Source organism: Pongo pygmaeus, chromosome 16 (assembly GCF_028885625.2).
Source record: "Pongo pygmaeus isolate AG05252 chromosome 16, NHGRI_mPonPyg2-v2.0_pri, whole genome shotgun sequence".
Taxonomy (NCBI): Eukaryota; Metazoa; Chordata; class Mammalia; order Primates; family Hominidae; genus Pongo; species Pongo pygmaeus.
This window is the reverse complement of record NC_072389.2, coordinates 95,992,213-96,020,040: the sequence shown is the minus strand read 5'-3', so window position 1 is coordinate 96,020,040 and position 27,828 is coordinate 95,992,213. Positions and strand designations below refer to the sequence as shown.

General features: G+C 45.5%; 1 protein-coding gene and 1 pseudogene across 1 annotated transcript; one reads left to right on the top strand and one right to left on the bottom strand.

Moving 5' to 3' along the window:
• Nucleotides 1-1,556: 1,556 nt before the first annotated feature.
• ZNF774 (zinc finger protein 774) lies at nucleotides 1,557-11,021 on the bottom strand. The gene is made up of 4 exons (XM_054450654.2): nucleotides 10,860-11,021; nucleotides 8,488-8,610; nucleotides 4,314-4,420; nucleotides 1,557-3,549 (listed from the first exon to the last, which is right to left on the bottom strand). Exons 2-4 carry the CDS (start codon nucleotides 8,589-8,591, stop codon nucleotides 2,309-2,311), a joined length of 1,452 nt encoding a protein of 483 aa, XP_054306629.1. The 5' UTR covers nucleotides 8,592-8,610; nucleotides 10,860-11,021; the 3' UTR covers nucleotides 1,557-2,308.
• Nucleotides 11,022-14,089: 3,068 nt separating this feature from the next.
• LOC129014333 (gamma-aminobutyric acid receptor-associated protein-like 3) lies at nucleotides 14,090-15,136 on the top strand (annotated as a pseudogene).
• Nucleotides 15,137-27,828: the final 12,692 nt, after the last annotated feature.

The window sequence follows — 27,828 nt, the reverse complement described above, 5'->3', positions numbered from 1 at the left end:
ACTCCTGACCTCAGGTGGTCCACCCGCCTCGGCCTCCCACAGTGCTGGGGATTACAGGCGTGAGCCACTGCGCCTGGCCTGAATCTGCATTTCTAAAAAGTTCCCAGATAATGCTGATGCTACTGGACTGGGCTCACAGTTTGAGAACCACTGCACTAGATTAACTAAAAAAAATTTTCTGGTCAATTATCTAATGATGCTTTCCAAAACTGAGGTAAGCTTATCAGCTGAGTTCTATCCTTCATGAGCCACAGCACTCAGATGGCATTCCATATAATGGAAGAGAATGAAAGAAAAAAAACCTTTAATCCACCACTTTGCTCTCTAAAAAGTGGTAACTACCCAGCTCCCTCCTTAATCCCTTGCACCTGCGCTTACTCCTCCACTCCCATTCCACCAGGATCAAGGACCCCAGCACAGGATCTTGCAAAGCTCCCTACAACTTAGACTACACCCCTCCATCATTTCCAAATTCAGACTGGTTTAATGGATATAATATGGGTCCTCCAGTCCTGTAGTCTCTCACAGGCACTGTAACAAATCCCAGAGCTGGTCTGTTGTTGCAGAGGACTGCAGGCTGGAAATCTAGTGACTTGCAGCAAAATCTGGCTCTTCTGTTAACTACGTGGCCCATGATGAGTCATGTCATTTAGCATTTTTACACCATAATTTTTCAACAGTTTTTTTTTTTAAATCCCTCACTATGAGAGAAAAAGGAATACCTAAAGAAATATTAGCCAAAATTTTCTTGGAGAAAAGACGTTAGCAACAGAACTATAACATTAGAGATATTACATTTATAGTTAACCAACAATGTGTGTGTGTGTGTGTGTATGTGTGTGTGTATTTTTAGAACCTCACAACAACCTTGTGAGTAGGTAAAACTTGAGGCTGGGAGAAGATGAAAGTCTGGCCAAATAAAGTGTCAGGGCCAGGACTCAAATACTTTACCTTCTCAATGAAGTCAGTGTTCTTTCCAACACACTGCCGTCCCTCAATTTATTTCAATTGAATGTAGGAATGTGCTAGTGCATAACCTGGATGGCCCTAAAAGGATCAGAGAATTATATTAACCTAAAACTAAATGGCCAATGACCCAGCAAATTAGAAAACAAGAGTTGCTTCCTTCAGCTAAATGCCAGGGAGGACCCCTTTAATATCATTTGACATTCTCAGCAATTTTGCTTCCACAATTTTATAGTCCTCTACCAGGTCCCTCTAGCTTGTTCATTGTAGGATATTTTCTCTGTGTCAGATGACAGCAAACCTCCTATAGATACACTGCCATACACTGCCATTTCAAAGAGCTTCTAAAATTCTTTCAGCCTCCAAGTCACAAGACCGCAAACATCCTCTACGATAATTTGGCCTTGTCATGGCAGTGAGACCTCTGGTGACTAATGCCTGCACAGCACTGAACTGGGAGTGCATTTCCATTTTATTCAATTTGTGTATTCCAACCCCAAACCTTCTAGTTCCAATCTAATTTCTTTCAAGTTCTGAGTTTGGGGTGGGGGGACTACACTAATAAATTTCTAATTGAGTAATAAGACTGATAAAAGCCACCAATCTTGTATTGAGTGTCTTTTAAGGGCCAGGTACTGCATTAAAGCCTTTATATACGACCTCAAATATTAATCATTAATAATAATGTGACCATTTAGTTATTGAGCATCTATGTTGTGCCAGGCACTGTACTAGGTGGTTAACATGTGATCTCTAGGCCACATTTTTCTCACTTCTCATTTAGTAACTAGGCATCAACTTTTTTTTTTTTTTTTTGGAGACAGAGTCTCTCTCTGCTGCCCAGGCTGGAGTGCAGTGGCGTGATCTCAGCTCACCGCAACCTGCACCTTCCGAGTTCAAATGATTCTTCTGCCTCGGCCTCCCGAGTAGCTGGGACTACAGGCACGTGCCACCATGCCCAGCCAATTTTTGCATTTTTAGTAGAGACGAGGTTTCACCATGTTCGCCAGGCTGGTCTCAACTCCTGACCTCAAGTGATCCACCCACCTTGGCCTCCCAAAAGTGCTGGGATTACAGGTGTGAGCCACCACGCCTGGCCGGCATCAACTATTAAACTCACATTTCCCTAAGAGTCAGTCACACACTGAAGGAATGCCTTCTGTATTCGGATCGTTATTCGGACCCTTTAAGTTTATCCTCTCTGTTATAACATAGACAAAGAGGGAGAATAGATCAGGGCCCAAATTGAGCCATTGATGCCCAGGTTTTCTCTATTTGGGGTGCTTGAAGACGGTAGCAATGAAAATTTGCAAGGGAGCAGCAGAACACTAAAGACTATTTCCTAAATCAAATGGGTGTTTTGATGGCATAGAAGATGCGCTTTCTGACGGAAGCTCTTGTTACATTTACTACAGTGGAAAGGTTTTTCTCCTGTATGCGTTCTCTGGTGTGTGAGGAAATGAGAACGCTGATTGAAGGTCTTGCCACACTCAGGACATTGATAGGGCCTGTCTCCTAAGTGGATTCGCTGATGGGTAATAAAGTGGGAGCTCTGATTGAAGCTCTTCCCACACTCTCCACATTTGTAGGGTCTTTCTCCTGTGTGGATTCGTTGGTGCTTAATGAGGGCGGAGCTGTCGGCGAATCCTTTTCCACAGTTTTCGCACTTAAAAGGTCTCTCACCTGTGTGTGTTCTTTGGTGCGTGACCAAATGTGAGCTCTGACTGAAGCTTTTGTGGCAGTCAGGACAACTGAAAGGCCTTTCTCCTGAATGAGTGCTCATGTGAGCTACAAAATGAGAACTATCTCTGAAGCCCTTCCCGCACTCCGGGCATTTGAAGGGCCGTTCTCCCGTGTGGGTTCGTTGGTGCTTAATCAAATCCGAGCTCTGGCTAAAACTCTCCCCACAGTCATTACACCTGTAAGGCTTCACCCCTGTGTGGGTCCTCTGGTGAGTGATGAAATTTGAGCTTCGACTGAAGCTTTTGTGACATTCCAGGCACGTGTAGGGCTTCTCGCCTGTGTGGGTTCTTTGGTGCATTATGAGGTGTGGCTTCCGCCCAAAAGTCTTTCCACACTCTGGGCACTCATAGGGTCTCTCCCCTGTGTGGGTTCTCTGATGTTTGATGAGTGTTGAGCTGTCGCTGAATTTTTTCTCACACCCCTTGCATTGGTAGGGCTTCTCTCCTGTGTGTGTTCTGCGATGGGTGACAAGGTCTGAGCTCTGTTTGAAGCCTTTCCCACACTCAATGCACGTAAAGGGCCTCTCGCCAGTGTGGGTTCTTAGGTGTCTTATGAGATAGGAACTCTGGTTAAAGCTTTTCCCGCATTCTGCACACATAGGCTTCTCTCCTACATATCCATCCAGGAGCTTGTTTAAATCCCTCTCCTGTGAAAAGGGCTCCAGCTGGCCCTCTCCTGGAAGGGTTCCATGTTGCCCTTCTAATTCTAGGCCTCGCTCCCAGTTTCCTCCCCAACTAAGAGTATGAGAAAGATCTTTATTGGTCCTTTCTGAGGATGTTCCACATTGTTCTGCTGTTTCAGAAATGTCCTGATTGAGCTTTGCCACCTGATGCTCAAAGTCTGAAAAAGTAATGTAAGTAACAGAGAATAAAGTTATCAGTTATCAGGAAGGAATATCAGAAAGCAGTGAAAAAGATTAAAATCCCTGTTTCTGCAGCAGACTGCACTTAATTCAACCGCTCTGCTTTTCACTTTGTGAAAAGTTTATTGAGGTTCATTGAGCTGTCAGAACACATGAATTCCTAAACTTTTTAAATTTTAAGATGGCCAGATGAATCTTGATATCCTTCAAGTGGAGACCACATATTGTCAATATTGTGCAGTTTCTTTAGAATATATTATAGGTTTAGGCCAGGCGTGGTGGCTCACACCTATAATCCCAGCACTTTGGGAGGCCGAAGCAGGCAGATCACTTGAGGTTAGGAGTTCGAGACCAGCCTGGCCAAAGTGGTGAAACTCCATCTCTACTAAAAATACAAAAATTAGCTGGGTATGGTGGCGGGTGCCTATAGTCCCAGCTACTCGGGAGGCTGAGGCAGGACAATCACTTGAACCCAGGAGGCGGAGGTTGCAGTGAGCAGAGATTGTGTCACTGCACTCCAGGCTGGGAGACAGAGGGAGACTCCATCTCAAAAAAAACATAGGTTAGACAAAAGTGAAATGCTTAATCAAAATGAAGACTTTATTTAGTCAACTACTGACCATTAAGTCAAATTTAAATGTCTGCTAGTAAGAACAAAATTCTAGGGCAGCATTCCAAATTCTTCATCTAAACAAGGCTGAAATGCTAGATTTCCTTCCACTGGGGAGCACTCACATCTCACCTGTGTGGCTTTCCCTCAGGCTCTTCCTTGCCTCAAAGTTTTGGAGTGGTAGGACCCATGGCTCTTCTTTCTGCTCCAGCTGGGAGATTACACTAGGCCTGGAAATTCTACACAGGAATGTAAACATAGGATGTGAGTCTGAGCCAATCACACAAGGCCTGACCAAAATCCAAGCCCTACTCCCTGCCTAGCTGTGGGAGAACACCAGGGGAGCTCTAACGTATATTTGGTCTCATTAAAAGTGCAGCCATGGTACAGTGATAAAACACGGTGATTTCCCCAAAATGTTAAGAAAAAAAAGCCCTTTTCCTCCCATAAAGAAAAAAAAACCAGACTCAGGTGACAGAAACTCTGAAGTAAATACAATAACCATTTCTGAAGATACAAGGCTAAAGCTAAATATGGAGAGGATTTTATCAGAAACAAAGCTGCCATGACCTCACCCTTAGAAACAATGAAGGAAGTTAACTATAATGTTGGGCTTTAAAATTTTCCCAGAATGGCAGCAGTCAAAAAAGCCAGGAGAAAAAGACAAACACTTGTTAAGTAGCCTGTAAATATACGAAAAATGTTTAACCTCACTATAATCAAAGAAATTCCATTATAACAATGATACACTGAGGCAATATAGTGTAGAGGTAATGAGTGCAAACTCAAGAGTCACACTGCCTGGTTCTGAGTCATAATCCTGCCTCTTACAAGCTGTATGGCCTTAAGAAAGTTACTGAAACTCTGCGTCTCAATGACTTCATCAATAAAATAGGGATAAGAGGCCAGGTGCAGTGGCTCACACCTATAATCCCAGAACTTTGGGAGGCCGAGGTGGACGGATGACGAGGTCAGGAGTTTGAGACCAGCCTGGCCAACATAGTGAAACCCCGTCTCTACTAAAAACTAGCCGGGCATGGTGGCACAGGCCTGTAGTCCCAGCTACTTGGGAGGCTGAGGTAGGAGAATCGCTTGAACGCGGGAGGCAGAGGTTATGGTGAATCGAGGTCACACCACTGCACTCCAGCCTGGATGACAGAGCGAGACTCCATCTCAAAAGAAAAAAAAAAAAATTGGGATAAGAATAAGATCCATTGGCCAGGTGCAGTAGCTCACACCTGTAATCCCAGCACTTTGGGAGGCCAAGGCAGGTGGATCGCTTGTGAGGCCAGGAGTTTAAGACCAGCCTGGCCAACATGGAGAAATCCTGTCTCTACTAAAAATACAAAAATTAGCCACGTGTGGTGGTGCACATCTGTAATCCCAGCTACTTGGGAGGCTGAGGCATGGGAATTGCTTGAGCCTGGGAGGCGGAGGTTGCAGTGAGCTGAGATTGCACCACTGCATTCCAGCCTGGACAACACAGTGAGACTCCATCTCCAAAAAAAAACTTCAATAAATGTTAACTATCATTGCTATTTTTCCCAGACTCTTTTTTTGTGTTTTGTGTATGTGTTTGTTTGTTTGTGAGACAGGCTCTTGCTCTGTCACCCAGGCTGGAGAGAACTGGTACAATCGCAGTTAACTGCATCCTCAAGCTCCTGGCTCAAGCGATTCTCTCACCTCAGCCTCCCAAGTAGCTGGGACCACAGGCACAAGCCCCTACACCTGGTTAATGTAACTTTTTGTAGAGACAGGGTCTCATTATGTTGTCCAGGCTGGTCTGGAACTCCAGAGCTCAAGTGGTACTCCTGCCTCAGCCTCCCAAAATGCTGGGATTATAGACATGAGCTGCCACACCCAGCCCCAGACTCTTTAAATTATAATACCCACTGTGAAAGGTAGAATATAAAGAAATGGACACTTTCATTTAATGTTTGTGGGAATAAATCAATTGATTCAATCTTCTTGGAAGGCATTTTGCAAAGTATTAAATACCTTAGAAATGTATCTGTTCTTTGACCCACCAATTCTAATTCTGAGAATTCTAAGAAAATGATAAAATTATACTTCAATAAAAAACACTTTTTAAAAAACGAGCTAAAAGATGTTTATCACAACCTGGTAAAAGTTAAGAAATGACCTAAATGTCCCACAACAAAGGAATAATTATATAGCTCACTGCAGCCTTGAACTCCTGTGCTCAAGGGATCCTCCTGCCTTAGCCTCACAAGTAGCTCAGGCAATTGCTATTTTTATAGGTTAAAAAAAGTCAGATATATGGTTCAATCTAATGTTTGACTTCATCAACAAAATAATATTATATTCCATAAAACAAAATACTAGGTGGTTATTTTAAGTGATGTAAAGAAAGATATTTATTGTCAAAATATACTCACAATACAACATGGAAGAAAGAATGTACAGCTGAATATACAGCATAATCCCAATATTATTCTTTTGTGCTTGTTTTAAAATTGTATATATGCTTAGAAAAATGCTGGTAGGATAGTAACTCTTCAGTGGTGGGATTAGGGATGATGTTTTGTTTTCATTTTGCTTGACTTTTTCTTTAATGAGTATACATTACTTGTATAATAGATGAAGTAGGCCGGGCGCAGTGGCTCATGCCTCTAATCTCAGAACTTTGGGAGGCCAAGGCCAGCGGATCACTTGAGGTCAGGAGTTCGAGACCAGCCTGGCCAACATGGTGAAACCTCGATTCCACTAAAAATACAAAAATTAGAGCTGGGCCCACTCCTATAATCCCAGCACTTTGGGAGGCCGAAGTGAGCAGATCACTTAGGTCAGTAGTTTGAGACCAGCCTGACCACATGGAGATAACCCATCTCTACTAAAAATACAAAAAATTATCCAGGAATTGCTTGAACCCAGGAGGCAGAGGTTGCAGTGAGCCGAGATCATGCCACGGCTCTCCAGCCTGGGTGACAGAGCAAGACTCTGCCACAAAAAAAAAGAAAAGAAAGAAGTAAAGCAGGAGGAAGGGTAGCCAAGATATTTGAGAAAGAGCATTTGAGGTGTTTTTGGTTTGTTTGTTTTTTTTTTTGAGACGGAGTCTTGCTCTGTCGCCCAGGATGGAGTGCAGTGGCATGATCTCGGCTCACTGCAAGCTCCGCCTCCCAGTTCACGCTGTTCTCCTGCCTCAGCCTCCTGAGTAGCTGGGACTACAGGTGCCCACCACCATGCCTCGCTAATTTTTTGTATTTTTAGTGAGACGGGGTTTCACCGTGTTAGCCAGGATGGTCTTGATCTCCTGACATTGTGATCTGCCCGCCTTGGCCTCCCAAAGTGCTGGGATTATAGGCATGAGCCACCGCGCCCAGCCTTGTTTTTTTTTTTTTTTTTTTTTTTGAGACAGAGTCTTGCTCTATTGCCCAGGCTGGAGTGCAATGGCGTGGTCTCAGCTCACTGCAACCTCCGCCTCCCAGGTTCAAGCAATTCTCCTGCCTCAGCCTCCAGAGTAGCTGGGATTACAGGCGTCCGCTATCACACCCAGCTAATTTTTGTATTTTTAGTAGAGACAGGGTTTCATCATGTTGGCCAGGCTGGTCTCGAACTCCTGACCTTATGATCCGCCCACCTCGGCCTACCAAAGTGCTGGGATTACAGGTGTGAGCCACTGCACCCAGGCTGTTTTTAAGTGACAGAAAAAAATTACCTCCTTTTCCACAAAGACCTCAGAAGTCTCAGAAGTTAAGTGGCAGAGGTGAGAGTCCAACCCAGGCTGGAAAAGGGGGATAGTAATACATATGTCAAAAAGTTATGATGAGATATTAAAAAGACAATAAATAGCAAAGACATTTGCAACCATAAAATGCATAAAGAAGTAATTCTTTTTCTGCCAAGGAGGCAACAATTAATCTTACAGAGGTCTGGAGCTCTAAGACGCCAGCATACCAGAGACTCCTCAGACCTGGGCCCTCTCCAAATATCTAAGTCTCAAATTAAAGGAGCGTAGTGGTCAGGCATGGTGGCGCCCGCAATCCCAGCACTTTGGAAGGCAGAGGCCAGTGGATTGCTTGAGCTCAGGAGTTTGAGACCAGCCTGGCCAACATAGCAAAATCCTGTCTCTACTAAAAACACAAAAAATTAGCTAGGCATGGTGGCACATGACTGTGATCCCAGCTACTCAGGAGGTTGAGGTGGGAGAATCGCTTGAGCCCAGGAGGCACAGGTTGCAGTGAATCGAGATCGCGCCACTGCACTCCAGCCTGGATGACAGAGCGAGACCCCGTCTCAAAAAAACAAGATAAATAAATAAAATAAAGGAGAGTAGCATTCTTACCCTTTGAGAGCCCATTCTTCTAACTGTGCTGGGTGGCATTCCTGAAGAGGATTCTCTAAGCAGTGTCCAGGTAACCCACTCTTCCCTGAAGTCCCCAGCCACATTATCAAGGGTCATGAGTTCCTAAAGCAAGAGACCTCAATGTGCATCAGTAGCTCCCTAGATATTCTCACCATTGTCTGAAAGCCAAAAAATGGCCACCAGTGTACACAAACAACCCCCGACACCTGACCAGAATGGTCCTGAGGTAAATTCTGTCAACCACAGAGGGTTGCTTTTCTTAGTCTGTTTTTACAAACGTCTTCTCCTGGCCAACTTTGCCATTACTAAGAGAGGCCTAGGCCTCCCAAACACATTGACAGAACCCAGTCTTTTAGACACATTGACTTTTTGAGGAACAAATTGTCCACCATGAACAAGGTAAACAAAGTTGGCAGGTATAATTTGATTTCTGGAAAGCTTTTGATTCTCCCCAACTTCATTTTCCTCAGCAAGCAAGGAAATTGTGGACTTAACTATACTTATATGAGTTATGAGAACAGCTAACTTCTTGGCTTGCAGATTTGGGGTCAACCTCAAGGGACAGATTATGCAGAACCCCAAAGGGAGCTGTGTTGGATATCATTCTATTTCAAGATCTTAATGGAGTCAGAAATAAGACTGAAAAAGACATGTTGTTTGTTTTTCTTTTAAAAAAAGACATGGATAGGTTGTAAAAATAAGTGAAAGTCAGTGGGAATAAGCACAAAACACAACTCTTAGGGTCTGAAACCAATAATTAATATATTAATAAATTGACAGCAATATCATGAAAAACATTACTTTCTGGAGGACAGTCAGAGTGAATTACTGGATGGATCAGTCATTTATTCAACAATCAATATGTTGCCAGGCATAGGAGTCACATAGAAATTAAGATAATGTTTTTTCCCTTAAAAAGTTTCCAATACACCAGCCTCAGCAACATATTGAGACCTCTTTCTCTACAAAGAACTTTTAAAAATCAGCCAGGCATGGTGGCATGCACTTGTGGTCCCAGCTACTCAGGAGGCTGAAGTGGGAGGATCACTTCAGCCCAGGAGTTCGAGGCTGCAGTGAGCTATGATGGCGCCACTGCACTCCAGCCTAGCAACAGAGTGAGCCCCTGTCTCTCCCTTAAAAAAAAAAAAAAAAAAAAAAAATGCAGCCAGCATGACCACCCACTACAAAGAATATTGCATTTCAAGGGAGGAAGGACCAGACTGGGGTGAAGAAGTTTTACTCTTTCACATCTTTTGTCCCACTACAAATCACCTATTTACTACTGGAACGAACACACACACACACACACACACACACACACACTTTTGGGGGAAATATTTATGTATTTACAGACATTATTTTTGGTCATTTATAAAGTATTGAGTTTTTAAGGATCTAAAAACCATCTCTCTGGTTTAAAACTTTAACAAACAACAATAATGTAATTAGAAAGTAAAAATTGTAATAAGAGTTTTCAGTATTGGCCAGGCGCTGTGGCTCATGACTGTAATCCCAGCACTTTGGGAAGACGAGACGGGTGGATCACCTGGGGCCAGGAGTTCGAGATCAGCCTGGCCAACATGGTGAAACCCTGTCTCTACTAAAAGTACAAAAATTAGCCGGGTGTGGTGGCGTGTGCCTGTAATCCCAACTACTTGGGAGGCTGAGGCAGGAGAATCGCCTGAACCCGGGAGGTGGAGACTGCAGTGAACGGAGATAGCGCCATTGCATTCCAGCCTGGGCAACAAGAGCGAAATTCCGTCTAAAAAAAAAAAGACAAAGAAAAAAAGAGTTTTGAGTATAATTTTTATTTCTACATTCATTACAAAACACAGCTGCAAGGCCCACTTGCTGGAGACAGCGCCACTGAGGAGGGGAGACGTCTTAGCCACGGTTATAGAAACCCTGTTTCCCAGCCTGTCCCTTTCCCCATGCACAGGTGACCTCAAAGGCCCCACAGCGCTGAGGGGCTGTGACTAAGTGCCATTGTGAGAAGCTCCAGTGCGTTCACCGGGTTTATTAATAGGAACATGACTGCACGCGTGGGGCCGAACCCCGTTCTTCTTCTCGGTGCTCGCGCCCTAACCGCGGTGCGGCGGTCAGAGGGTCACAGATCAGCTGAAACCCGGGGACCACCATCGAGAAGCAAGAAAACTGATTAAGAGAATGACTTATCCCGCCGACGGTATAGAGACCACAGCTACCTCTCCCACACCCCAGCAAGACCCGCGGGCTCCCAAAGGCCAGCGCGGGAACCCCGCTGAGAAAACGTCTGGGTGGCGGGCAAGCCCCCTCCACGCCCCTTAGCAGCGTGCCGCTGCCGCCGCAGTCTCCCTCCTTGAATCACTCACCGCCCCAGGGCCCAGCCGGGGATGGAGCAGGAAGTGAGTCCTCCACCGCCGAGCCGCACCCGGCCCGCCACCCCGAGGCGGTGCCTCCCAGAACCCGACCGGGATTCGTGACAGAGCTGTGGGGACACAGGTGGCACTCCGGCTTCGACAGCCTGCGGCCGGAAAGTACCGCCCCTGTCCTCTTGCTATTGGCTTTTCAGTTTCCATGGCTAGAACTTTTCTCTGTCCATAGGCTAAAAGAGCTGTCAATTATCGCCTAGCCTTCTGGGAAACGTAGTCCCGAGCAAGACCTCAAAGGACTCGGAGCCGTGGATGTCCAGTTCCAGGCGTTGAAAAGTGCTAAACCCATTTCCCCAGCTACCGGTCCCCCGGAACCGCCTGTTTGGAGCCGAGGGATCTAAATGCTGTACCCTCACTGTGGCATCTGCAGATGTGAATCTCCTGGCCTCACCCACCTACCGCGGAGCAGCCTGGTGCCCACCGTGAAGTCTCCCGCGCTCTGGCACCTCGCCCCTCCCCGGCGCAGAGCAGCTCAGCCCTCGGGCCTTTGCGGCCTCTCTTCTGCCCAGTCTTCCACCTCATCCCCGGCGGCCGGAGCCTGCAGGGTGTTTGCGGAGGCCAGGTCCCAGACCAACTCAAACTGGACATTAGAAAGGCCCAGCAGAAGCCCTTAGTAGAAAACAGACATTCCGCATCCTTCCCTTGGCATCAAACTCCCAGGCACATCCCCTTTTCGTCTGGTTGATAGCCAGAGGAGGCGGGCGAGGGCATCAAGTATTCTGGGAAATGTGATATTGGGCTTCAAACTGGGGAGGCTCCTGGGTCTCATGTGAGAGCCAGTGGTCATTTTGGGTCGTCCCCTAGCTAAAAAATTACGAAGTCTTTCCTTAAAGTGAAGAAAATGTTCCTGTCTACTCCGTTTGTTGATTCAGTGCAATTTAGAAAAAGAAAAGAACATTTTGTGATGTACTATAAAACGCTTAGAATTACCAGCCATAGATATATATATAGATATATATATATATATATCTATATATATATATATTTTTTTTCCGACGGAGTCTCGCTCTGTTGCCCAGGCTGGAGTGCAGTGGCACGATCTCGGCTCACTGCAAGCTCTGCCTCCCGGGTTCACACCATTCTCCTGCCTCAGCCTCCCGAGTAACTGGGACTACAGGCGCCTGCCACCACACCCGGCTAATTTTTTGTATTTTTAATAGAGACAGGGTTTCACCATGTTAGCCAGGATGGTCTCCATCTCCTGATCTCGTGATCCGCCCGCCTCGGCCTCCTAAATTGCTGGGATTACAGGCGTGAGCCACCGCGCCCGGCCCGAGTTAATGTTGAAGATCACTTTGATGCTAATTCCACCATTCCCTCAACAAAAATAGGGTGCATCTTCCAGTGGATATTTATTGGGAACATTCTATTCTCAAGATTGTTCTGAGGGCAGAGTGCGGTGGCTCACGCCTGTAATCCCAGCACTTTGGGAGGCCAAGGCGGGAGGATCACGAGGTCAGGAGATCGAAAGCATCCTAGCTAACATGGTGAAACCCCGTCTCTACTAAATATACAAAAAATTAGCCGGGTGTGGTGGCGGGCGCCTGTAGTCCCAGCTACTCGGGAGGCTGAGGCAGGAGAATGGTGTGAACCGGCAGGCGGAGCTTGCAGTGAGCCGAGATCGCGCCACTGGACTCCATCCTGAGCGACAGAGCGAAACTCCGTCTCAAAAAAAAAGAAAAAAAAAAGATCGTTCTGGGAACTGTGGTTACTCGGGAATCATACATAACCATTACCTTCATGAAGTTCACAGGCCAAAAGGGGAAATAAACCATAAAAGATATCAAAATCCTAAGTAATTTTTTTTTTCGTATAGCCAGTGGCATCTTAGTTATTTTGCTACACAGTTGTAGTCATCTGCAAGATAACTACATTGCATTTTCGGAAACTCTGTCGACTATGAACAAATATCTGGTTAGTAGAGGTAGTTAAACGTAGTTAGATTTAGTTAGATGAAAATGAGGAAAATGGAAATCTCAGAGGAGCTCAGTAACAAAGGAACGCCCAGGAAAGCAAGGGATTGCCAGGCCTCCTGTAACGGGAACAGAGTTCAGGACCTGGAGAACTGAAGGCATCTTCAGGCCCCTGGGTTAGTCTTTCTAGCATTTTGCCATTAAGGAGATCATGAAGATTACTCTTCAATCTGGGACTAGAGTGGGGAGATGAATGAAGAGTCACAGAATCTGGCTGGTGGCTATCCCCTGCCGCTCTCTCCAGCTTCTGTTCCTTCTGCCTTACCTTGTTCTCTCGGCGGTTTGTTCACCATGATCAGGTGTGTGGGGAGTAGGGGAAAGGAAGCCTGGTCTCATGACAAGAGCAGTCAGTGCAGGAAACCAATCACGTACCCGCAATGGCCACGTGAAGAGAGGATCATGACCTGTTGGGGGTTTGGGTGCTAAAGGGCGTGGCCGAGAGGAGGCGTAGAGGAGCGAGGAAAAACTGTGAAAGGACTTCAAGGAGCATGAAAAGAGAGAAAGACTTCAGTAGTTGCTATAACTGCATTTATTTTATTTATTTATTTATTTATTTATTTTGAGACAGAGTCTTGCCCTGTCGCCCAGGCTGGAGTGCAATGGCACCATCACAGCTCACTGCAACCTCCGCCTCTCGGGTTCAAGCGATTCTCCTGCCTCAGCCTCCCAAGTAGCTAGGATTACAGGTGTGCACCACCACGCCCGGCTAATTTTTTGTATCTTTAGTAGAGACGGGGTTTCATCATGTTGGCCAGGCTGGTCTCGAACTCCTGACCTCAGGTGATCCACCCGCCTTGGCCTCCCGTAGTGCTGGAACTACAGGCGTGAGCCATCGCGTCCTGCCAGAACTGATTTTTTTAAAAGAGAGAGTCTATCATTATCTATTGCTGTGTAACATTACCCCAAAATTTATTGGTTTAAAAAACCAAATATTTGGTTTTTGTGCTCCCAGCTGTTTGGAAAAGCCGCCGGTATTTCTCCACCTGGCTCTCCTCTACCTCCAGGCAGGCGCACCCGAGGTCCCCTTCCCACCCCACCTTGCGCCAGCCCGCACACTTGGACCAGCGCTGTTGACCCGGAAGCGGACATTTCTGCAGCATTCTGAGCACGCGTTGGCGGAGGGAGCAGGACGCAGCCAGCGGTCAGCGGCGAAGGAGGCAGGCCCTGCGCGGGATCACGGAAGCCCTGTGATGCATAATGAAGTTCTAGTACAAGGAGGTCCATCCCTCTGAGTATCGGAAAAGGGAAGGAGAAAAGATCCGGAAGAAATATCCGGACAGGATCCCCGTGATTGTAGAGAAGGCTCCAAAAGCCAGGGTGCCTCATCTGGACAAGAGGAAGTACCTAGTGCCTTCCGACCTTACCGATGGCCAGTTCTACTTCTTAATCCGGAAGAGAATCCACCTGAGACCTGAGGACGCCTTATTCTTCTTTGTCAACAACACTATCCCTCCCACTAGTGCCACCATGGGCCAACTGTATGAGGACAGTCATGAGGAAGATGATTTTCTGTATGTGGCCTACAGTAATGAGAGTATCCATGGGAAATGAGTGGTTGGAAGCCCAGCAGATGGAAGCACCTGGACTTAGGGGTATGGGAGGGGTGTGTGTGCGACTTGGGGAAAGAGAGGGCGGCTCCCACCGCGAGGAGACAGAAGGTGAAGACATCTAGAAACTTTACACTGCACACACCGTTTATCACATTTTCACATGTTCAACTGATATTTTTTGCTGCTTCCTTGGCCCAGGGAGAAAGCATGTCAGGACAGAGCTGTTGGATTGGCTTTGATAGAGGAATGGGGATGATGTAATTTTATGGCATTCCTGAGATTTAATTTTTGTGCAGTTTCATAGAAGGGTCGGTCAGGAGGTGGACAAGTTGGGGTCAGAGATGATGGCAGTCCAGCAGCAACTCCCTGTGCTCCCTTCTCTTTGGGCAGAGATTCTGTTTTTGACAGTTGCACAAGACAGGTAGGGAAAGGGACTTGTGGTAGTGGGCCATACCTGGGGATGAAAAGAGGCCCACTGTAATTGATGCATCGTGGCCCCCCATCTTCCGTGTCCCACACTTCTTTTCTCCCATCCCAGTTGCAATCTCACTCACAAACATCACAGTGCCACCCCAGGGGTGGCAGTAGACACCAACCCAGAAATTTAGACAGGGATCTCTTATCTTTGGAAAATAGGGGTTAGGCATGAGGGTGGTTATGATTAAGAAGATAATTTTGTTATTAAATAGCATTAAACTGGAATTGACAGAGTGTTGAGCATCTCTGTCTAACCTGTTCTTTCTTTCTGGTGCTCCTTATCTCACCCCTACCTTGGAATTTAATAAGCTTCAGGCATTTCCAATTGCAGACTAAAACCACTTCTAGCATCTCCTCTAGTATTTTCCATGTATCAGGACAGAGATGTCTTATGTAGGGAAGGGGCAGGTAGGAAGTAAGGTAGATTATCTACACCTCTCATTCATTCAGGATTCTTGCTCCCATGCTGCTGTCCCTTCAGTCTCACACTCACAGGAATGCTACATGATGGCCAGCTGCTTCCCTTCTTGGTTATCCACTGCAGCTGCTAGTTAGAAAGGTTTGCAGGGATGACTTTTAGTAAATCATGGGGATTTTATTGATTTATTTTCACTTACAGGGTTTTGTGGGGTGGGAGTGGGGAGCAGGAATTGCACTCAGACATGACATTTCAATTCATCTCTGCAAATGAAAAGGGTTCTTCCTCTTGGGGGAAATCTGTGTGTCAGTTCTGTCAGCTGCAAGTTCTTGTGTAATGAAGTCAATGCCGTCAGGCCAAGGAAATAAAATAATTGCTTACCTTAAAAAACAAAACAAAACATTTGCCAGGTGCAGTGGCTTATGCCTGTAATCCCAGCACTTTGGGAAGCTGAGGCAGGAGGATTGCTTGAGTCCAGGAGTTCAAGAGCAGCCTGGGCAACATGGCAAGGCCTCGTTTCTACTAAAAATAAAAAAATCACCTGGGCTTGGTGATGCGTACCTGTAGTCTCAGCTACCTGGGAAGCCGAGGTAAGAGGATCACTTGAGCCTGGGAAGATTGAGGCTGCAGTGAGCCAGGATGGCACCACTGCACTCTAGCCTGGAAGACAGAGTGAAACCCTGTCTCAAAAAATATTATTTTATTTCTGTTGATTAGGAATCTGGAACAGCCTAGGTGAGTATCTCTAATTGAAGTTCTCTCACAAGGTTGCAGTCTAGACACTGGCTGGGACTACAGTTATCTCAAGGCTTGACTGGGGCTGGATGATCTGCTTGCTCCCAAGCTCCCTCATGTGACTGTTTCCTCACGTGTAGCTTCTCCTCACATGTCAGCTGGCTTCCCCAGGGTGGGTGATTAAGAGAGAAAGAAGCAAAAACTGCAATCTAACCTTGGAAGTGATAGACCATCATTTCTGCCATACTCCTTTGGTCACACAGACCAACCCTGGTACAGTGTGGGAGGGGGCTACACAAAGGTATGAATACTTGGAGGCAAGGATCATAGTGAGTATATTAGTCTGGGTTCTCCAGAGAGACAGAACCAATAGGATATATAGATATAGAGAACCAGAGAAGCCAGTAGTGTGAGTCAGTTTAAGTTCAAAGGCCCAAGAACATGAGGTGTCGCTGGTGCAAGTCCTGAAGTCTGAAGGCTGAAGAACCTGGAGTTCTGATGTCTAACATCAAGAGAAGGGTATCCCAGCTCAGAAGAGAGAGAGAGAAGATTCGCCTTTCCTCTGCCCTTTTGCACTATCTGGGCCCTCAGCTGAGTGGATGATACCATCCACCCTGGGTGAGGGCAGGTCTTCCTAATCAGTCTACTGATTTAAATGCCAGTCTCTTCCAAACACACTTACAGACATAACTATAAAGCTTTCTCAGCTATCTAGGTATTCCTTAATCTAGTCAAGTTGACACCTAAAACTTTTCTTTTAGAGACAGAGTCTCACTCTGTTACCCAGGCTTCCATGCAGTGGTGTGATCATAGTTCACTGCAGCCTCAAACTCCCAGGTTCAAGTGATCCTCCCACCTCAGCCTCCCAAGCAGCTAGGACTACAGGCATGTGCTACTGCACCTGGCTAATTTTAAATTTTTTTTGTAGAGAGGGGGTCTTGCTATGTTGCTGAGGCTGGTCTTGAACTCCTGGGCTCAAGTGAGCCTCCTGCCTCAGTCTCCCAAAGTGCTGGGATTACAGGCTTGAACCACCACACCCAGCTGACACCTAAAATTAACCATCATAGTGGGCCACCTTGTAGGTTGACTACCACAGGGACTACAGAGGACTTTAGGACATTGTCCTTGTGATGTACTCTGTCATGCTCCTATGACAGCTCTTTAAGGAAACTTACAGTAAAGATCTCTATGTATGGGGAACTGAGGAGACGATCCCATTACTCAAACTAGGAGCCTTAGAGACTTCTGCAACCCTTCATGCTACATAGGATCAAAGTCTTGGGTACTATCCCTTACCTTCTTGCTACTCAATTCAGCTATGACTGCCAGTTCTACTCTGTTGCAACCACCGAATGTTGGCTCCAGGACTCTCTATGGGTCAGTTTCCTTCAACACTTCAAAAAAGAAGTAGGCTACAAGTTCCTTTATTTCAGCTTCCCCTCAACCTCTCTGGGGTTCCTATTATTACCCGTCCCTACCTTTCCCATTGATGTTAATTTCCCTGGCCTACCTTTAATCATGGAAGGCTGTCAAGAAGTGTATTTATTAGGAACTGCACTTGTCCATATGCAAGAGAACCCTGACTACTGTAGTTTATCCAAATCAGGGATTATTTTTCTCATGTATCAAGAAGTCTAAAAAGGTGGGTTGCAGTGGCTCACACCTGTAATCCCAGCAATCTGGGAGGCTGAAGTGGGTGGGTCACTTGAGGCCAGGAGATTGAGACCAGCCTGGCCAACATGGCAAAACCCTGTCTCTACTAAAAATACAAAAAAGTTAGCTGGCCATGGTGGTGCATGCCTGTAATCCCAGCTACTCAGGAGGCTGAGGCACGAGAATCGCTTGAGCCTGGGAGTTAGAGGTTGCAGTGAGCCGAGATTGCACCACTGAACTCCAGTCTGGATGACAGAGACTCTGTCTCAAAAAAAAAAAAAAAAAGTCTAGAGATTAGTAATACTTGGCTGGTAAAGTAACTCCAGGATGCTATCAAGGACCTGGGTGTTCTCTGTCTTCCTGCTCTGTCAGCCTTGATGGGTGGCTCTTGTCCTCATGGTCACTTCCAGTCATCATGGCTGTATTCCGGAATAGAATATTGCTCTGCCATTAAATGTTATTATCACTGAAATTATGTCATGGAACATAGACAAATGAAAGATGTAACAAAGTGTGTGGCAAAACACATGTGAAATATGATTCCATTTGCATCTGGTGAATATCTGTCACTTGTCTACCAGCACACTATCCTTCTAGGGGAAATAGCACCTGATTTTTCTTTACAGAACAGCACCCCATGCATAGTTCAGATGGGAGCTGCCATCTACTTACCCGATCCCTCCTCTCCATCACAGGGTCTGGTTTGGAGGTGAGCACTCAACCCAAACCGAGCCGACCGCAGAACTGTGCTATCTTGTCCAAGAGGATTTGTCAAGAAGAGCACAGATGACTCATGCTGAGCCTATCAGGGACCTTTCCTGGGACTTTGTAAGCTGGAACCAAAGGAAAAGGACCTGTTGCTTTCCGGAAGTAAAGATGGGAAGACGTGAGTCTGCAGGCCATGGCAGCCATATTTCCTGCCAGCTGAACCGCATTCCGAGAGAATGAGATGAAGGCAGAGCGAGGGAAGCAGAGGGCAGGAGCTAGAAAACTTTTGAGAGCATTTTGAGTCCTGCGTCACTGAGGCCAGAAATAACTCCAAATTTTCCTTATGTTTGTTGTATGAGTCAATAAATATTCCCTTCTTGCCTAAGATAGTTTGAATGGTAAAGTCCAGGCACTTGCAATTCAAACATTTCCCACTAATGCACCATCATTTCTGTTTCATGCATATGTACACACATATACACATATATGTACATAAATACAGTACAGAAATACATTTTGCTTATCTGTATTTTAAATCTTCCTTAAAGAACACATGAATTTTTAATACCAATTTTTAGAATTACCCATTTAAAATTATTCATTGTAAAGGGTCCAGATAATTCGCCCAAAAGTGAATAAAATTAGAAACAAAATGAGCAGTTTTCATCTTTGCTAATAATAACAAAGTAGCAAAATTATCTCAAACCCTTTTAAGCTGAACCACTTCCAGGATAATTAACAAATTCAACTCCTTGGTGGAAATTCAAAACAAAGTACTTAATGTCTAGGTCTAAGTGATTTAAAAGGCTGAGACAGGGATTATCACCAATTGGTTTGATAATGGACAGTTATCTTAAGAGTTCCCTCTTTACAGATAACAGGGGTCAGCATGCCCACATTTGCAGGAGGGAGGCCTGAGTAGATTTCTGGAGGGACTCCCCATCTATGCCTGCCAAGATCTGGGAACCAACTTCGTTTCCTGTTTCTGCAACCCCACATCCTTTATAAAAAGACTGTTCTGTGTGCCGTGAACCGTATGAGGAAGCCTTTGTGACCTTCATACACTAATTTTTGCAAGACAGAAATTCTCTATTTAAAGATGCATGTTGAAGGCTCACGCCTGTAATCCCAGCACTTTGGGAGGCCGAGGCAGTTGGATCATTTGAGGTCAGAAGTTCAAGACCAGCCTGACCAACATGGAGAAACCCCATCTCTACTAAAATACAAAAATTAGGACAGGTGCGGTGGCTCATGCTTGTAATCCCAGCACTTTGGAAGAATGAGGCAGGGCGATCACGAGGTGAGGAATTTGAGACCAGCCTGGCCAACACAGTGAAACCCTGTCTCTACTAAAAATACAAAAATTAGCCAGGCGTGGTGGCGGGTGCCTGTAATCCCAGCTACCCAGGAGGCTGAGGCAAGAGAATCACTTGAACCTGGGAGGCGGAGGTTACAGTGAACCAAGATCACATCACTGCACTCCAGCCTGGGCAACAGAGCTAGACTTCATCTCAAAAAAAAAAAAAAAAAAAAAAATTAGCCCGGCGTGGTGGTGGGCTCTCATAATCCCAGGTACTCAGGAGGTTGAGGCAGGAGAATTGCTTGAACCCGGGAGGTGGAGGTTGCAGTGAGCCAGGATAGCACCACTGCACTCCAGCTTGGGCGACAGAGTGAGACTCCCTCTCAAAAAATAAAAAATAGCCAGACGCAGTGGCTCACGCCTGTAATCCCAGCACTTTGGGAGGCCGAGGCGGGTGGATCACGAGGTCAGGAGATCGAGACCATCCTGGCTAACATGGTGAAACCCCATCTCTACTAAAAATACAAAAAAAATCAGCCAGGCGTGGTGACAGGTGCCTGTAGTCCCAGCTACTCAGGAGGCTGAGGCAAGAGAATGGCATAAACCTGGGAGGCGGAGCTTGCAGTGAGCCGGGATCGCGCCACTGGACTCCAGCCTGGACGACAGAGCGAGACTCCATCTCAAAAAAAAAAATAAATAAATAAAAATAAATAAATAAATAACAAATAAAATAAAACACATTGCTAAACCCTACCTTCCTCCTAAGTAGGAGGAATTTAAAAAATAAAAATAAAAAAATAAAGATGCATGTTGAAATCACATATTCCATCACCATGGGGAGTTTCTCATTTCCTCTAACAAAACACTTTTCTTTATTTTTATGATTATATAATATACATTCTTTTTTTAAAGAAAATTAGAAATATACATAAAGAGAAAATTCCTACCGTCCAGTACAAAAACACTATTAATATTTTGTTACATAACGGCCGGGTGCAGTGGCTCACCCCTGTAATCCCAGCACTTTGGGAGGCTGAGGTGGGCAGATCATTTGCGGTCAGAAGTTCAAGACCAGCCTGGCTAACATGGTGAAACCCCATCTCTACTAAAAATACAAAAAACTTAGCCAAGTGTGATGGTGGGCGCCTGTAATCCCAGCTACTCAGGAGGCTGAGGCTGGAGAATCACTTGAACCCGGGAGGCGGAGGTTGCAGTGGCCGAGATCGTGCCATTGCACTCCAGCCTGGGAGACAGAGTGAGACTTCGTTTCAAGAAAATAAATAAATAAATAAATAAATATACAAATATTAGCCTAGTGTGGTGGCACGAACCTGTAATCCCAGCTACTCGGGAGGCTGAGGCAAGAGAATTGCTTGAACCCGGGAGATGGAGGTTTGCAGTGAGCCGAGATCTTGCCACTGCATTCCAGCCTGGGCGACAGAGTGAGACTCCACCTCAAGAAAAAAAAAAATTGTTACATATCTTTCAAGTCTGTGCAATAGAAAATTTTCTCTGAGCAGAAGCTAGAGTTCAGACATCTCTGGAGAGAGGGAGAGACTCCTTCCTTTCTTTCCCTACTCCATTTGGATCCTCTATGTGTGTTGACATCTGGTGTTTTTTTTCGTTTTAAACGGATCACGGCTCGTTGCAGCCTTCAACTCCCGAGCTCAAGCGATCCTCCTGCATCGGCCTCCCATAGCACGGAAATTACAGGCATGAACCTGTAACGTAAACCCTTTTATGTTTAAAGAGAGGGGAGATTTTTGGTACAGAGATGCCTAGGGAGGCAGAGAGGAGGACACTTTGCTGAACAGTCTGGTGTCAGCTGGTTTCTTCTGCCAGCCCATGACAGCAACTGAGAACAGAGGAGTGCGACTTGGTCCCAGGTGACACCATGTCCTAATCAGTTGCTGACTGTGGTTCCCCATGGTAGCGCCACGCTGCTAAGCAGGGCTGCTGCAGTGCAGGCAGCCGGGAGGTGGAGGAGGCTGCAGGTGGAGGAGGCTGCAGGGGATGTGCTTAATGTGCGAAATAGTACCACCTGTAGAGATTCCCAAATGAAAAGGGAAGGATTTTCCGAATGAGGGTGAGAAAGAACACAGAGGCCATGTAGTTAAGGAGATGGTGTTTCCCAAATTGCTTCTCAAACACCTGGGGAGCTTGCATTTAAAAAAAAACAAAACTTTTAAACGCCTTTTATTACTTTGATCATTTTTACTTTTAATGACGTTAGCAGCAGCATTGTATTTTCCGGAAACCTTGTACATTACACTTACATGGGTGATCCAAAATAAATCCACACTATTTTTGAGTGCTCAGGGAACATTAAATATCATATGGCAATTTTTTGGAATATGATGACTTTCACAGCATTTTCTTTTCCTCCTTTGTGGGAATGAAAGAAAGCAATACGCTATTTTTAAAAGTTTGCAGGCAATATGCTAAGTTGGTTTTGTTTTTTAATTTTTTTGAGAAAAAAATTCACAAGATAAAATTCACATTTTTGAAGTGTACAGTTCAGTGTGTTATTTATTATTATTATTTTTTGAGGTGGAGTCTCACTCCGTCGCCCAGGCTAGAGTGCAATGGCACAATCTCAGCTCACTGCAACCTCTGCCTCCCGGGTTCAAGCGATTCTCCTGCCTCAGCCTCCAGAGTAGCTGGGATTACAGGCAGGTGCCACGATGCCTGGCTAATTTTTGTATTTTTGGTAGAAACAGAGTTTCACCATGTTGGCCAGGCTGGTCTCAAACTCATGACCTCAAGTGATCCACCTGCCTCGGCCTCCCAAAGTCCTGGGATTACAAGCGTAAGCCACCACGCCCAGCCCAGTGTCTTTAAATTTATTCCTAATGTTGTGCAATCATCACCAGCATCTAATTCCACAACACTTCCATCACCCCAAAAGGAAACTCTGTACCCATTATCAGTGCCTCCCAATTACCCCCTTCTCCCAGCCCCTGGCAAACACTACTCTACTTTCTGTCTCTATAGTTTTGCCTATTCTGGACATTTTACACAAATGAAATCACACAACATGTGGCCTTTTGTGTCTGGCTTCTTTCACTTAGTGTAATGTTTCAAGGTTTCTCCATGTTGTAGCATGTACAGTTTCAACCTCCAGGGCTCAAGCGATCCTCCCACCTCAACCTCCCAAGTAGCTGGGACTCCAGAGGCACCTGCCACCACACCTGGCGAATTTTTGCATTTTTTTAGTAGAGGTGAGGCCTCACCATGCTGCCCAGACTGGTCTCAAACTTCTGGGGTCAGGCGATCCTCCTGCCTCCGTCTCTGGAGTAGCTGGGACCACAGGCGTGAGCCACTACACCCAGCTGAATGTACCATTTTTGTTTATCCATTCGTCAGTTAATGTGGGAGCTTGCATTTTTAAATCCGTATTCTGATTCAGCCAGTCTAGGATGGGGCTTGAGACTGTGCATTTCTAGTAACTTCCCAGGTGTTGCTTGGGATACTGCTGGTTCAAGGACAACACTTTGAGTAGTGAAGATTTAAACACTAAAGTCTTCATTTTAGAGCACAGTGATTTAAGATATCAGTGTAGACATGAACCTGGAACATACTGGGTAAACACTCTCATACATATACACACTTTTTTTTTCAAACAAGCAATAATGAACTCATGCTGTTAATATTATTTAGTAACTTGCTTCTGTAAACTAACCATATTTATGAACATAATGATTTCATGCAAACAAATCCACAAAAGCATCATGACCCATCAGATCGAAATACAACCAACTGATTCCCAGCCTGGGCGCTGCTGAAACACTCCATTACACTTCTTTTATCAAGGTTAATGAGGTGTTGATTTTTAGCCTTGAGTTCTGACTTAACCAAAGCCATTGCTCATTATGAACACATGAATGAACTTTTGTTTCACAGCCTGGGCTTGACGTTAGCAAACATTTCAACACCAATATCTATAAGCAACAAATAGTCATATTAATGGTAATTGTAATGAATGCTTGTTATAGACAATGGGAATGCAACATCCCTGGCTTATGAATTTGCCAATTGCTCTTCCTCATTGTGGGTCTTTCTCATAGAAGATGGGCAGTGCCTCTTTTGTGAGAACATTTCTGGGCCAAGGATATCAAGAGACATGTTGGTACACACCAGCCTAAATACATTACCTTATTTCACCTAGAAGGCCACTTATGTACCACCAAGAAAGGGAACAAAACTGCCAATTAAACTCTGACATTCTGTCAGTTGTGAGATAAATCCTGATTTCAATGATGTTAAAAGGTAATAAAATGCCTGGGCATGGTGGCTCATGCCTGTAATCCCAGCACTTTGGGAGGCCGAGATGGGCGGATCACCTGAGGTCAAGAGTTCGAAACCAGCCTGGCTAACATGGTGAAACCCTGACTCTACTAAAAATACAAAAATTAGCCGGGCATAGTGGTGGGTGCCTGTAATCCCAGCTACTCAGGAGGCTGAGGTGGGAGAATCACTTGAACCAGGGAGGCGGAGGTTGCAGTGAGACAAGATCACATGACTGTACTCCAGGCTCGGCGACAGAGCAAGACTCCAACTCAAAAAAAAAAAGGTAATAAAAGGTACATCTCAGAATGAGTGCAGTGTGCAATGTGCCAGTGTTCCCACCTGTACCAGACTGGTTTTTTTGTTGTTTTCTGTTTTATTTATTTATTTATTTATTTATTTATAGACAGGGTCTTGCCCTGTCATCCAGGCTGAAGTGCAAAGGTATGATTATGGCTCACTGCAGCCTCAATGTTTGGGGCTCAAATGATCCTCCCACCTCAGCCCTTAGAGTGGTTGGGGCTACAGATATGCACCACCACACCCAGCTAATTTTTAAAAAAATTTTTTATAAAGACAGGGGTCTCTCTATGTTGCCCAGACTGGTCTCGAACTCCTGGGCTCAAGTGATCCTCCTGCCTCGGCTTCTTGAAGTGCTGGGATTATAGGCATGAGCCACTAAACCTGGCCCTGTATCAGATTCACTTTACATGCCATTACAAATCCTGCACTTGCGTTGCTTTCTGGCCAGAACTCTAACAATGACTTGCTCTGTGGTGGCTACTCGAGGTTCCTTATGTCACATGAGGGCATGACACAACAGCACCTGGCCTTGCACCAGCATCTCTGCTCCCTTCCTGCTGCCATGTGGGTTTCCTGTTGCTATTGATATGAGAGACCCTGTGGACCATCTCAAACCCCATGGATGCGCAGTGGCTTACCCTCCAGGTTGATGTTTGTCCATAGAGGCTGACACTGCTGTCTTGGGTTCTGGCTTTCTCCATGGCTGCTGGAGGAGTCGGGCGGCTCAACTCATAAGCTAAAAGGAGTTGACACCCTGAGGGGCAAGCTTCGACCAATAGGAGATGGCAGCCTATAGATAAATGTATTCTCTTCCTTACCCCCTCCGCACCTGGGCCTCTTCCTGTGACTCCACAGACTGTGCGGAGATGCAGGGGCTTACTCTGGCTTCTCAGAGACTTGCTTCCCCTATGTGAGCTCAGTTGCTTCTTCTAAGAGTGAGGAAGCAATTGTGCTTGCCTAAGTTGTGGTCAGGACCGTCATGCATGCTCTTATGTTGACTCGTCCTCGTTGTTTAACTTGTTCCCCTTTTCCCTTCACTCATACCTTCCTGGGATTGCATACTCTCATAAAGCTTTGCCTCAGGCTCTGTTTTCTAAGGAACCCAGGCTAAGACACCAACTCAACTGACACATTTTGCGGGAATGTGGTCATGTGCCAATGTAAATAGGGAAAAGAGAAGGGGTATGAAAAGAGAGGAGAGGTAGCAGAAGCATTCTGGAATTTTCCAAGATGTCAGTATCAGGACTTAATAATTTTTTACTCACAAAAGGAAGTTGATATAGAAGATCTCTTTATGCTCAGATATAACAGCTACTATTTGCCTTTAGAAGGAAGTAGACCCAACATCTGACTTCTTAGAGATTAATTATAATAATAACAATGAATGGTAATAATAGCTCCTTTGACCTAGCATTTCCACTTCTAGGAATTTATCCTAGAGATACTTAGGAATGTACACAAAGTTGTGTATACAAGATAATATCACATTGTTTGTCATCAGGTTTGTAGTAACAAAAGAGTGGAACAGCCAGGCACACATCTGTAGCCCCAGCTATTCAGAAGGCTGAGATGGAAGAGTCCCTTGAGCCCAGGAGTTCAAGGCTATTGTACACTATGATGTTACCTATGAATAGCCACTGCACTCCAGCCTGAGTAACATAGTGAGGCCCCCATCTTTAAAAATAATAATAATAATAATAATAATAAATGGAAACAACCCAAATGTCAATCAGTAGGAGACAGTCTAAACGAATTATGATTCCAAGGCCATGAAACAGTACGTAACCATTAAAAATAACGAGGTTGGCTGGGCGCAGTGGCTCACGCCTGTAATCCCAGCACTTGGGAAGGCCGAGATGGGCAGATTACTTGAGGCCAGGAGTTCAAGACCGGCCTGGCCAACATGATGAAACCCCATCTCTACTAAAAACATAAAAAATTAGCTGGGCGTGGTGGTGGGTTCCTGTAATCCCAGCTACTCAGGAGGCTGAGGCAGGAGAATCACTTGAACCTGGGAGGCAGAGATTGCAGTGAGCCAAGATCGCACCACTGCACTCTAGCCTGGGTGACAGAGCAAGACTCTGAAAATAAAGACAGACCTAAACATTCTGATGTGGAATGCTTCCAAGATGTAGTATTACAGGAAAAAAGCTTTCAGTAGAACAGAATGTGTAGTCTACTAATATTTGTATAAGAAAAGGATCTGGGGCCAGGTGTGGTGGCTCACACCTGTAATCTTAGCACTTTGGGAAGCGAGGCAGGCAGATCATCTGAGGTCAGGAGTTTAAGACCATCCTGGCTAACATGTTGAAACCCCGTCTCTACTATAAATGCAATAATTAGCTGGGCGTGGTGGTGGGCGCCTATAATCCCAGCTACTCGAGAGGCTTAGGCAGGAGAATTGCTTGAACTGGTGAGGTGGAGGTTGCAGTGAGCTGAGACTGTGCCACTTCACTCCAGCCTGGGCGAAAGAGTGAAATTCCATCTCAAAAGAAAAAAAAAAATTAAGAAAAGGATCTGGGCTGGGCACCGTGGCCCATGCCTGTAATCCCAGCACTTTGGGAGGCCAAGGTGGGTAGATCGCCTGAGGTCAGGAGTTCGGGACCAGCCTGGCCAACATGATGAAACCCAGTTTTTACTAAAATTACAAAAAATTAGCTGGGTGTGGTGTTGGGTGCCTGTAATCCCAGCTATTCGGGAGGCCAAGGCAGGAGAATCACTTGAACCTGGGAGGTGGAGGTTGCAGTGAGCCAAGATTGTGCCATTGCACTCCAGCCTGCGCAATGAGAGCAAAACTCCATCTCAAAAAAAAAAAGAAGAAAAAGAAAAAAAAAAGATCCGTATATACGTTTCTATAATTCACAGACTATCTGGAAGGATACATAAGAAACTGCTAAGTAGTTACTCTGGAGAAGGGAACTGGGGACCTGTGGCCTGAGCGACAGAGGTGGGAGTGAGTCTTACTTTTCACTGTTTGTTTTGCTTCCAATTTTGAAATTTTATTTTATTGTATTTTATTTTTTGAGATGGCGTCTCATTCCTGACGTGCAGGCTAGAGTGCAGAGGCACAATCTCGGCTCACTGCAACCTCCACCTCCCGGGTTCAAGCAATTCTCCTTCCTCAGCCTACTGAGTTAGCTGGGATTACAGGTGTGCACCACCATGCCCAGCTAATTTTTGTATTTTTAGTAGAGCCGGGGTTTCGCCATGTTGGCCAGGCTGGTCTTGAACTCCTGACCTCAGGTGATCCGCCTGCCTCGGCCTCCCAAAGTGCTAGGATTACAGGTGTGAGCCACCATGCCTGGCCTGAAATTTTACTTTTATTTTTAATTTTTGTGGGTTCATAGTAGGTTTATATATTTATGGGGTACCTGAGATGTTTTGATACAGGCATGCAATGTGTAATAATCACATCATGGAAGATGGGGTATTCATCCCCTCAAAAGCCGTTGTGTTACAGACAATCCAATCATATACTGTTTTAGTTATTTATTATTATTTTCTA